General features: G+C 48.4%; 1 protein-coding gene across 5 annotated transcripts in view; it reads left to right on the top strand.

Annotated features, from left to right (window-relative positions):
• The window catches only part of LOC144608978 (retinaldehyde-binding protein 1-like), a 51,442-nt gene that overhangs the window by 22,962 nt on the left and 15,049 nt on the right, over nucleotides 1-13,431 (top strand). For all 5 annotated transcript variants that reach the window (XM_078427261.1, XM_078427262.1, XM_078427265.1 and 2 more), the window contains exon 4: nucleotides 8,328-8,532. In XM_078427261.1, the coding sequence (XP_078283387.1) occupies nucleotides 8,328-8,532 (205 nt within the window). The remainder of the gene's footprint in view (nucleotides 1-8,327; nucleotides 8,533-13,431) is intronic.

Genomic DNA, 13,431 nt, shown 5'->3' with positions numbered 1-13,431 from the left:
GCTTCTCACAGGCCTAGGTCTCTCCATTAGAAGTTATGTACCAGCCCGCGCCTGGAGAGCCCTACCAGGAACCACACATCATGGTGAAGGGGCAGAATCTACAGGCAGTCGACAGCTTTACCTATCTGGGTAGTACACTCTCTCGAGTGGTGAACATTGACGCTGAGGTCAACAACAGGATGGCCAATGCCAGCGCTGCCTTTGGGCGACTCCGTGGGAATGTTTAGGAGCGGAGAGGACTGAGCCTTACCACCAAGCTGAAGGTCTACCGTGCAGTGGTACTCACCACTCTTCTCTATGCCAGTGAGACCTGGACTGTCTACAGCAGACATGCCAAACAGCTCAACCACTTGAGCTGCCTACGCAGACTCCTTCACATCAGGTGGCAGGACAAAATTCCCGACACAGAGGTCTTGGAACGGGCCGGAATCCCCAGGGTCCACACCCTCCTACGGAAAGCTCAAGCCAGATGGGCAGGCCATGTCGTCAGAATGCCCGAGAATCGACTGCCAAAACAGCTTCTGTATGGAGAACTGTGTCAGGGCAAGCGCTCAGTAGGAGGACAGAAGAAACGGTTTAAGGACTGCCTCAAAGTGTCCCTCAAAGACTTGGACATCAACCTCAGCACTTGGGAGTCTCTTGCTCTGGACCGTCCAACCTGGCGTAGCAAGCTCACCACAGGAACCCGTGCAGCAGAGAACAGACGCACTGCAGAGGCCCAGAGGAAACGCACCGCGCGCAAGGCCCGGGCTACCTCCACTTCCACTGCAGCACCCATCCACTTGTGTCCTACGTGTGGGCATGCCTTCCGGGCCCGGATTGGCCTCACCAGTCACTTCCGGACCCACAGTCACCAATCATCCAACTGAAAGTGAAGTCATGGTCATCTTCCAACCCGAAGGACGAACAACTACAACATTAACAACGTTGGAAACCCTCAGATTATTTTTGATCAAACTTTACTGGACTTTATCTTGCACAAAACATTATTCACGTTATTCCTTTTATAATGTATCTGTACACAGTGGATGGCTCATGCATTGTCTTTCCACTGACTTGTTAGTACACAACAAAAGCTTTTCACTGTACCAATAAACTGAACTCAAACTCAAACTTAAACGCGCCCGCACACAGACACGCATATACATGCATGAACATACACACACGCACACACGCACGCACATGCACACACGCAAACATGCACGCACACACACGCACACGCACACGCACACACACACACACACACACACGCACACACACGTGCACACGCATCTCTGCACACATCAAGCGGCATCATGAACTCACACACAAACACTGGATGAAAGTCAAAATATGGCAGATGCTGAGAATCTGAAATAAAGACAGAAGACGTAAACACTGAGCAGGTCGAAAAATAAATGGTTAAAATTTCAAGTTGGAACATTTTAACAGGAACAGAGAGGGGGGGAACAAGTTAGTATTTTGTAGATGGGGCAAGGATGGATACAGACAATTACAAGTATACACTATGCACATGACATAAATGTGAATGCATTTGTATTTGCAAAGTTACAGTGAGTCGGGTTCTGAACTATAGGTGGCGCAGCGGTAGAGTTGCTGCCTTACAGCGCCAGGGTTCAATCCTGACTACGGGTGCTGTCTGTACGGAGTTTGTACGTTCTCCCCGTGACCTGCGTGGGTTTTCTCAAGAAGCTCCAGTTTGCTCCCACACTCAAAAGACGTACAGGTTTGTAGGTTAATTGGCTTGGTCAAAGTGTAAATTGTCCCTAGTGTGTGTAGGATAGTGTTAATGTGTGGGGATGGCTGGTTGGCGCAGACTCGGTGGGCCGAAGGGCCTGTTTCCGCGCTGTACCACTAAACTAAACTAAACTAAACTAAACTAAACTAATCTAAACTAAACAGTGATGATGAATTGTTCTTTTGGGTGAAATGATGGAGCAGTTAAGATAGGATTAAGTTCCTATGACTGTGTAATGTATTACTTTACACAGAAAAATAGTAAGGTAGACACAAAAAGCTGGAGTAACTGAGCGGGACAGGCAGCATCTCTGGAGAGAAGGAATGGGTGACGTTTCGGGTCGAGACCCTTCCCTTTCTCTTTCACTCTTTCTGTTCTGATGAAGGAAGACACAGAGTGCTGGAGTAGCTGAGACTGATTGTAAAGGGGGAAGGGGGGAAGAAATCTGGAAGAGAATAGGGGCAGGACAGAGCATGGCAGGTAATAGGTGAAGATAGACATAGACATAGACATAGACATAGACATAGACATAAAAAATAGGTGCAGGAGGAGACCATTCGGCCCTTCGAGCCAGCATCACCATTCATTGTGATCGTGGCTGATCATCCACAATCAGTAACCTGTGCCTGCCTTCTCCCCATATTCATTGATCCCATGAGCCCGTAGAGCTCTATCTAACTCTCTTTTAAATTCATCCAGTGAATTGGCCTCCACTGCCCTCTGTGGCAGAGAATTCCACAAATTCACAACTCTCTGGGTGAAAAAATGTCTTCTCACCTCAATTTTAAATGGCCTCCCCCTTATTCTTAGACTGTGTCCTCTGGTTCTGGACTCGCCCAACATTGGGAACATTTTTCCTGCACCAAGCTTGTCCAGTCCTTTTATAATTTTAATACGTCTCTATAAGATCCCCCTCTCATCCTTCTAAACTCTAGTGAATACAAGCCCAGTCTTTCCAATCTTTCCTCATATGACAGTCCCGCTATAGCGGGGATTAACCTGGTGAACCTACGCTGCACTGCCTCAATAGCAAGGACGTCCTTCCTCAAAACAGGAGACCAAAACTGCGCACAGTACTCCAGGGAGGTCCAGCGGCTGTTAAAAGAGAGGAACACTGCTTTTAGGTCTGGCGATAGGGCTTTATACAGCATGGCCCGAGCTAACCTGAAGAGAGGCATCAGAGAGGCCAAATTAGACTACAGGAGGAAGATAGAGGACCACCTGGACAGTAACAACAGCAGGCAGGTGTGGCAGGGGATCCAGTATCTAACCAACTATAAGACCAACCTTGGAGCTGCTGAAGGTGACGCCTCGTTGGCAGAGGAGCTGAACCTCTTCTTTGCTCGCTTTGAAGTGGAGCCACCCGAGACAGCCATATCACACCACATGGTCCACAGCAGCCTAACCCTCAAGATAGAGGAGCATGAGGTGAGGCGCACGCTGCGGGCCATCAATCCAAGGAAGGCTACTGGACCCGACGGCGTCTCTGGACGCGTGCTGAAGGACTGCGCTGACCAGCTGGCTGGAGTCTGTACGAGGATTTTCAACCAGTCTCTGGCCCAGTCCACTGTTCCATCCTGTCTGAAGTCCGCAATCATAGTCCCCTTGCCCAAAAAACCCCACATTTCCAGCCTCAACGACTACCGGCCAGTCGCACTCACACCAGTGGTGATGAAGTGTTTTGAAAAACTGGTCCGGGGTCATATCACATCACTCCTGCCCCGAAGCTTTGACCCCCACCAGTTTGCGTACAGAGCGAATAGATCCACAGAGGACGCTATAGCCACAGCCCTCCATGCTGCACTGTTCCACCTGGAGCAGCCGGGGAGCTACGTGCGGATGCTCTTTGTGGACTACAGCTCTGCCTTTAATACAATCCTTCCCCATAAACTGGTGGACAAACTGGGGGACTTGGGACTTCCACACTCCACCTGCATGTGGATAAATAGCTTCCTGTCAGCTCGCAGCCAGAGAGTCAGAGTGGGCCATCACACATCCACGGCCCTCAGCCTCAGTACCGGCTCTCCACAGGGCTGCGTGCTGAGCCCCCTGCTCTACACCATCTATACACATGACTGCACCCCCGCCCACCACAGCAACACCATTGTCAAATTTGCGGATGACACTACGGTGGTGGGACTCATCACCGGGGGGGACGAGTACGCCTACCGGGATGAGGCGGAGCAGCTGACAGTGTGGTGTGGAGAAAATAACCTGCTCCTCAACACCTTAAAGACAAAGGAAATAATAATAGACTTCAGAAAGAATAAAACGGACATGGTACCATTAACTATCAGAGGGGACTGTGTGGAGAGGGTGGCGGATTTCCGCTTCCTGGGAATCCATATTGAGGAGGACCTGACGTGGAGCGTGAACACCTCTGCGCTGCTGAAAAAGGTCCAGCAGAGACTGCACTTCCTGAGGGTGCTCAGGAAGAATAACATCACTCAGAGACTGCTGTTGTCCTTTTATCGGTGCTACATTGAGAGCATCCTAACATACTGTGTATGCGTATGGTACACCAGCTGCACAGCGGCTCAGAGGAAAGCGCTCCAGAGGGCCATTGACAACGCCCAGAGGACTTACACAGTTCCCGCTGCATCAAAAAATCCCAGAGTATTATAAAGGACATTTCCCACCCCGGACACTCCCTGTTTGAACTGTTACCGTCAGGCAGACGGTACAGATCTACAAGGACAAGGACAAACAGACTTAAAAATAGTTTTTACCCCACTGCTATAAAGGCACTAAATGTAGCCGCCAAGGAACGCAGGGGCGATACATAATAAGAGACTGTGAAATCGACAGAAGGATGTAGGGTTGGGTGTTTATGCGTGCTATTTTCATGATATTTATTTTAGTTGTTTATCTTTTTTTAAATATTTTACCTTGTATGTATCGTTAGCTTTTAGAAATGTTTGAATGGTGCACTGACTGGCTGACATTTTACAATTTCGTTGTACATGGCTCATGTTACAATGACAATAAAGGAACTATTCTTCTATTCTAGATGATAGACACAAAGAGCTGGAGTAACTCAGCGGCTCAGGCAGCATCTCTGGAGAAAAGGAATGGGTGATGTTCTGGGTCGAGACCCTTCTTCACAGATCCTGGAATCTGAAATGTTCACTGATTCACTTTCCACAGATGCTGCCTGACCTGCTGAGTGTTCCCAGCATTTTCTGTTGTTTATTTCTTGTTCCCAGCGTCTGCAGTTTTTTTGTTGTTGTTGCTTTTCAGAAGGAAAGGCCTGTCTTAGAGTGAAGAGAGGTGAAATACTAGCAGTTCAATATCTGCCTGTGCTCATGGCTGGATGTTGGGTCCCTAGTTGACTGATAGTGAGCGTTACTTAGACGGAAACATCTGCTTATCAAGTGACCAAAAACATCCTTGGGAGATGTCCCATTGCCTCAAGCTCAGCTTCAAAGGCAGAGATCTGAAAAAAATAATCTCATGCCTCCTAAACAGTGTAGAACAAGCTGGAGGCTTGCTGTCAAATCCACACAGATAGCTGCTCTTTTAAATGGGCGATCTTCATTCTCCTTTGAATAGGAGTCAGTCCACTTCATGATGTCAGGTCAGGATTAGAGTTCCATGGCCATCTGTTTTGTATGAGTGTCACTGAACAGGCTCTGTGCGTGTTGCTTGACACGAAGAAAGGTTCAAAGTTGAACTAAGTAACTCTAGCTCTACATTTGCAATGACCTTTCCTTCACTGATTAGTTCAGCTTAGTTTAGTTTAGAGATACGGCTTGGTCCCGCCGAGTCCGCGCCAACCGTTAACACGGGTCCCCGCGCACTAACGCAATTCACCATTGTAACTAGCCAATTAACCTGCAGACCTCCACGTCTTTGGAGTGTGGGAGGAAACCGGAGCACCCGGAGAGAACCCACGCCGGTCACGGGGAGAACTCCGTACAGACAGCGCCCGTAGTCAGGATCGAACCCGGGTCTCTGGCGCTGTGCCACCATGCCACCCAGCTCTGACAAGTCCTGACCACCTACAACCCTGACTCACTAAACTTGCTGCCTCACAGCGCCAGAGACCATGGTTCCATTCTGACTACGGGTGCCTTCTGTATGGAGTTTGTACATTCTACCCATGACCTCGTGGGTTTTCTCCGGGTGCTCTGGTCTCCTCCCACACTCCAAAGATGTGCGGGTTTGTAGGCTAATTGGCTTCTGTAAATTGTCTCCAGTTTGTAGGACGGAACTAATGTATGGGTGTGCACTTAGTGGACAAAGGGTCACATTTCCACGATGCATCTCTAAACTAAACTAAACTAAACTAAACTAAACTAAACTAAACTAAACTAAACTAAATTAAACTAAACTAAACTAAACTAAACTAAACTAAACTAAACTCTAATTTCCCAGACCTTCCATCTCTTATAGAGTGCTTAGTCAATAACATAAAGGAGATAGACACAAAATGCTGGAGTAACTCAGCAGGTCAGGCAGCATCTCTGCAGAGAAGGAATGGGTGACGTTTCAGCTCGAGACCCTTCTTCAGACTGGTTAGGGGTAAGGGAAACGAGAGATATAGATGTTGGGGGAGTCCAGAACCAGGGGCCACAGTTTAAGAATAAGAGGTAGGCTATTTTGAACGGAGATGAGGAAAAATGTTTTCACCCAGAGAGTTGTGAATTTATGGAATTCTCTGCCTCAGAAGGCAGTGGAGGCCAATTCTCTGGATGCTTTCTAGAGAGAGCAAGATAGAGCTCTTAAGGATAGTGGAGTCAGGGGGTATGGGGAGAAGGCAGGAACGGGGTACTGATTGTGGATGATCAACCATAATCACAGTGAATGGCGGTGCTGGCTCGAAGGGCCGAACGACCTACTCCTGCACCTATTGTCTATTGTCTAACAATGAATGAAAGATATGCATAAAAGTGATGATGATAAAGGAAGCAGGCCATTGTAAGCTGTTTGTTGTGTGAAACCGAGAAGCTGGTGCGACTTGGGTGGGGGAGGGATAGAGAGAGAGAGAGGGAATGCCGGGGCTGCCTGAAGTGAGAGGAATCAATGTTTGCACCACTGGGCTGTAAGCTGCCCAAGCGAAATTTGAGATACTGTTCCTCCAATTTGTGTTTGGCTTCACTCTGACGATGGAGGCGACCAAGAACAGAAAGGTCTGTGTGGGAATGGGAAGGAGAATTAAAGTGTCCAGCAACCTGGAGATCAGGTGGGTTCAGGCGGGCTGAGCGAAGGTGTTCCGTGAAACGATCGCCCGGTCTGCGTTTGGTCTCGCCGATGTATAAGAGTCCACATCTTGAACAATGGATACAGTAGATGAGGTTGGAGGAGATGCAAGTGAACCTCTGCCTCACCTGTCGGGGTCTCTGGGCAGAGTCGAGGGAGGAGGTACAGGGACAGGTGTTGCATCTTCTGCGGCTGCAGGGGAAGGTACCAGGGGAGGGGGTGGTTTGGGTGGGAAGGGATGATTTAACCAGGGAGTATCAGAGAGAACGGTCTCTGCGGAAGGCGGAAAGGGGTGGAGACGGGAAAATTTCAGAGGAAATTTAACAGAGATAGAGATTGGCTTACCACCTCACCATCACTCCCACCCCCTCTCCCACCAGCCTATTCACTTCTAGTCAAGAGCGTTTTATTGTCATATGTCCCGAAATGGAACAATGAAATTCTTACTCACAGCAGCACAACAGATATGCAAATATAATATTCTGTAAAACCCATAATAAACAACAAAAGAAAGTTCAGTATAAAACACAGTCAAATAAATATTCATAGTGTGGAAGCAGGCCCTTAGGCCCAACTTGCCCACACTGGCCAACAATGTCCCATCTACACTAGTTCTACTTGCCTGCATTTGGCCCAATTCCCTCTAAACCTGCCCTATCCGTATAGCTGTCTAATTGTTTCTTAAACGTTGTGATAGTCCCTGCCTCAACTACCTCCTCTGGCAGCTTGTTCCATACACCCACCACCCTTTGTGTGAAAAAGTTACCTCTCAGATTCCTATAAAATCCTTCCCCCATCACCTTAAACCTATGCCCTCTGGTCCTCGATTCCCCTACTCTGGGCAAGAGACTGTGCATCCACTCGATCTGTTCCTCTCATGATTTTAGACACCTCTATGAGATCACCCCTCATCCTCCTGCGCTCCAGGGAATAGAGTCCCAGCCTGATCAACTTTACCTACAGCTCAAAGGTATTTATTCACAAAATGCTGGAGTAACTCAGCAGGTCCGGCAGCATCTCTGGAGAGAAGGAATGGGTGACGTTTCGGGTCGAGACCCTTCTTCAGACTCGACCTGAAACGTCACCCATTCCTTCTCTCCAGAGATGCTGCCTGACCTGCTGAGTTACTCCAGCATTTTGTGAATAAATACCTTCGATTTGTACCAGCATCTGCAGTTATTTTCTTATCTTACCTACAGCTCAGAACTTTAAGCCCTAACAACATATTCAATAATAGTGCAAAAATTATGTCCCCAAGTCTATATACTTTGGAGCCTATTTGGAGGATGCCGGGTTTAACAGCCTAGTGGTTGTAGAGAAAACTCTGCACAGACTGGACAACAGAACTTGCTGCAGAACGACTCGAACCTTTCTTTTCCCTCCGCAGGCCAAGGATGAATTGAACGAGACAGAAGAGAAGCGGGTGGCGTGTGTGATAGAGCTTCAGAACCTCGTGCAGGACTCCGCCAGCTCGGGAGAGGAGTTTGCCAAGGTCGTGCTGGAGAAAACAAAAGACAAAGATGATTTGTTCTTCCTGAGGTTCATTAGAGCAAGGAAGTTTGACGTGAAACGGTCCTATGAACTTCTCAAAGGTGAGAGGTGAACGTAAGGACATTTGGAAAAGCCAGGCTGAGCTTCCTCACACATTTCAGATGTGGATTTTCCAGAAAGTTCCACCCGGTCTGGTTTTGCATGTTGGCCAATCCCTCAAACAGCGTTCAAATGGGCAAGAATTGATTTATCTTTTGCCGGGACTAAGTCTTGAGCAACATAGAACAGCACAGTGCGGGAACAGGCCCTTCGGCCCACAATGTCTGTGCCAAACATGATGCCAAGATCAACTCTTATTTGCCTGCACATAATCCATATCTCTTCATTCAAATGTGTAATAGTCTCTTCACTGCCACTATCATATCTGCCTCAACTATCGCCTTGGCAGTGTGTTCCAGGCACCCATCAGCCTCCGCGGGGAAACGAACTTGCCCCCCACGTCTCCTTTAAACTTTGGCCCTCTGTCCTTAAGGCTGTGGCCTCTAGTATTTAATATTTCTATCCTGAGAAAAGGTTCTGACTTTCTACCCTATCTATGCCTCTCATCATCTGATACCCTTCTATCAGGTCTCCCCCTTAACCTCTGTCATTCCTGAGAAAACAATTCTCGTCTGTCCGACCTCTCCCTGTAGCTGATACCCCCTGAGCGAGCGGCACGGTGGTGCAGCGATGGAGTTGCAGCCTCACAGCGCCAGAGACCCGGGTACGATCCCGACTGCGGGTGCCGACTGTACAGAGTTTGTACGTTCTCCCCGTGACCTGCGTGGGTTTCAACGAGATCTTCGGTTTCATCCCACATTCCAAAGATGTGCAGGTTTGTAGGTTAATTGACTAGGTGTAAATGTAAAATTGCCCTCAGTGTGTGTAGGATTGTGTTAGTGTGCGGGGATCGCTAAGGGCTTGTTTCTTCATCGTATCTCTGACCTAAACTAAACTAAACCAAACCAAGGGTGTCAGGGGTTTAGGGGGAGAAGGCAGAAGAATGGGGTTGAGAGGGAAAGATAGATCAGCCACGATAGAATGGCCGAATAGGCTTGATGGGCCGAATGGCCTTATTCTGCTGCTTGAACTTATGAGTCCAGGCATCACTCTGGATGGTAAACCTCTGCACCATTTCTGAAGCCTCCTCACCCTTCCTGTAATGGGGAACTACTGGAGCCATGCTGGAACTACTCCTGGATGGAGAGGGCTAGGTTCCTGCTCAGCCAAAAGCCGATCTGTCCAAACTAAGCACCATTGATTTCACATCTACTAGGCAAACGTAGTGTGGACACCCATGACTGGCCATTTTAGTCTCGTTTAGGTAATAAAGGAAGCAATGTGGGCAAGTGTATGGTTGCTGGACTGTTGCATCTTTACCAGTATACCAGCCTCAAACCAGGCAGATAGAGTTAAAGAGAGTCAGAGAGTCATACAGAGTGGACCAATTTGCCCACACCGACCAACATGTCCCACCTGCCTGCGTTTGGTCCATATCCCTCTAAACCTGTCCTGTCCAAGCACCTGTTTAATTGTCTCTTAAACGTTGCGATAGTCCCTGCCTCAACTACCTCCTCTGGCAGCTCGTTCCACACACCCACCACCCTTTGTGTGAAAAAGTTACGCCTTCGATTAGGCGTAGATGATCAGCCATGATCACAATGAATGGCGGTGCTGGCTCGAAGGGCCAAATGGCCTCCTCCTGCACCTATTTTCCATGTTTCTATTCCTATTCAATTTTCACTTTAACCCTCTTCACCTTAAACCTATGTCCTCTGGTTCTCGATTCTCCTACTCTGGGCAAGAGACTCTGTGCATCTAACTCTGGGCTAGAGACTATAGACAATAGATAGACAATAGACAATAGGTGCAGGAGGAGACCATTCGGCCCTTCGAACCAGCACCGCCATTCAATGTGATCATGGCTGATCATTCTCAATCAGTACCCTGTTCCTGCCTTCCCCCCATACCCCCTGACTCCGCTATCCTTAAGAGCTCTATCTAGCTCTTTCTTGAATGCATTCAGAGAATTGGCCTCCACTGCCTACTGAGGCAGAGAATTCCACAGATTCACAACTCTCTAACTGAAAAGGTTTTTCCTCATCTTAGTCCTAAATGGCCTACCCTTTATTCTTAAACTGTGGCCCCTGGTTCTGGACTCCCCCAACATTGGGAACATGTTTCCTGCCTCTAATGTGTCCAACCCCTTAATAATCTTATATGTTTCGATAAGATCTCCTCTCATCCTTCTAAATTCCAGTGTATACAAGCCTAGTCGCTCCAGTCTTTCAACATATGACAGTCCCGCCATTCCGGGAATTAACCTAGTAAACCTACGCTGCACGCCCTCAATAGCAAGAATATCCTTCCTCAAATTATAGTCGACTATAGTGGAGATGTGTGATGGGATATACTTCAGCAGTGCATCAACCATGCTTTTGTTTCATATGGAGCTATCTCATCACCTAAACAAAAACGCTACTCCAATAACAATCAGAACTGATCAATGGAAAAGCCCCCTGCTAAACTCCTTCCCCACCACTCAGGCTGCAGTGAGTGTGATCTAAAAATGTACGCCATTGATTGATTTATGACCCTCAAACCTCGGGCCACTCCACAAGGAAGGTCCAAGGGCAGTTGGAACAGGAGATGGAACACTACAGATCTTCCTATGTCACATAGAATCCTGACTTGGAACTATAACCGGCCAACGTGTTTCATAGTTCGATCTAAAGCCATGGGACTGTCTACACTGCGCAACTGGGGGGTGGGGAGGGGGTGGGGAGAGGTGGGGAGGGGGTGGGGAGAGTTGGGGGAGCGGGTGGGGAGAGGTGGGGGAGGGGGTGAGAGGTGGGGGGAGAGATTTTCCCCACATGATTCTCCAGGGCAGCCTACCATTACCAACCCGAGATAATTTAGGGATGTGTAGGAAAAAAAGCTGCAGATGCCGGTTTAAATCGAATGTAGACACAAAATGCTGGAGTAACTCAGCGGGTCAGGCAGCATCTCGAGAGAGAGAAGGAGTGGGTGACGTTGTGGGCCGAGACCCTTCTTCAGGCTGGTGAAGGGTCTCGACCTGAAACGTCACCCATTCCTTCTCTCCTGAGATGCTGCCTGACCCGCTGAGTTACTCCAGCATTCTGAGTCTACCTATAATTTAGGGCTGGGTGGTCAGTGATGAGTTTGAGCTCAGTTTAGCATCACCTGCACTGGGGTACAGTGAAAAGCTTTTGTTGCATGCTCACCAGTCTGCGGAAAGGCAATACGTGATTACAATCGAGCCATTCACAGTGTACAAATAACGTGAATAACATTTGTGCTAAATAAAGTCCAGTAAAGTCCGATCAAATGTGCAAGAAGGTATTTATTCACAAAATGCTGGAGTAAGTCAGCAGGTCAGGCAGCATCTCAGGAGAGAAGGAATGGGCGACGTTTCGGGTCGAGACCCTTCATTTATTCCTTTCCTCCAGAGATGCTGCCTGACCCGCTGAGTTACTCCAGCCTTCTGAGTCTAAAGATAGTCCGAGGGTCTCCAATGAGGCAGATAGTAGCCCAGGACAGCTCTCCAGTTGTTGGTCGGATGGGTGGTACATTCCAGACCAGCAAAGGCCTTATCCTGCAACACAATTTTAAAAAGGGTCTCCCATCAGCTTAGTTTGTCCAAGTGGTTTTGTGCATGTCAGGCTGGACGTTGTTTGTCTGTTTGGGTGGCAGTAACTTTGCAGCCACACTTTGGATCAACTTGTAGATAAGCACCTCCCATTTGGAGCTACTCCGTACCAGTGGTGGTGGAGTTCATCTTTCCCATCTCTCTCACCCAGAGACACTGGAACAATTGTCTGCTCCCCGCCCTCATTCCCAGGCTGGACCATCACCAATGGCTTTGGCTTTAGCGGAGTCCAACACTCAACTTTGCCTCAACATCTCTAATCAGCAGACAAGAAAGAGTTCACCCATTTGAGGGTAATGTATTCATTAAAGGGGGGACTTGTTTCCTCTGCTAGTTCCACAGTAATTGTTCTTGAAAAGAGCCAATTCTTTGGCATGGGAAAGTCCGCTTATTGTGTGTTCATTAGTGCGAAGGTTTATGCCATTACACAGGAGACACAGTAAGCATTGTCCCGCAGTGGAGCCGAACAGGGACGATTCAGATCAGACCAGGAGGAGGAGTGCTGACTGCTGAGCAAAACGTTAGATAGAGCTCTAGGGGCCGGTGGAATCAAGGGGTATGGGGAGAAGGCAGGCACGGGTTACTGACTGTGGATGATCAGCCATTATCACAATGAATGGCGGTGCTGGCTCGAAGGGCCAAATGGCCTCCCTCTGCACCTATTTTCTATGTTTTTTTTCCAAAATGGTTGGGCGGCACAGTGGCACAGCAGTAGAGTTGCTGCCTTACAGCGCCAGAGGCCCAGGTTTGATCCTGACCATGAGAGCTGTCTGTACGGAGTTTGTAACGTTCTCCCCGTGACCACGTGGGTTTTCTCCGGGTGCTCCGGTTTCCTCCCGCACTACAAAGACGTACAGGTTTGTAGGTTAATTGGCTTCAGTAAAGATTGTAAATTGTAAAGTGACCCTAGTGTGCAGGGTAGTGCCAGTGCACGCGTTTCACTGGTTGGCATGGACGCAGTGGCCAAAGGGCCTGTCTACCCGCTGTGTGTCTACACTAAACAATACCAGACTTCAGTGCCCGTGCCAGGAACCAGACCTTGGGTGCTGTGTGCAAGGAGCTTGCACATTCTCTCTGTGACCGCGTCGGTTTCCTCTTGCTGTTCCAGTTCCCTCTGACACCCAAATGATGGTGTTGATCGGACTTTACCTTGCACTAAACATTGTTCACGTTATTCCCTTTGTCATGTATCTGTACACTGTGGACGGCTGGACTGGAATCATGTATTGTCTTTCAGATGACTGGTTAGCACGCGACAAAAGCTTTTCACTGAACCTGTGACAATAAACTA

This window comes from Rhinoraja longicauda, chromosome 33 (genome assembly GCF_053455715.1).
Source record: "Rhinoraja longicauda isolate Sanriku21f chromosome 33, sRhiLon1.1, whole genome shotgun sequence".
NCBI classification, from domain to species: Eukaryota; Metazoa; Chordata; class Chondrichthyes; order Rajiformes; family Arhynchobatidae; genus Rhinoraja; species Rhinoraja longicauda.
This window is presented reverse-complemented; position numbering and strand designations above follow the sequence as displayed.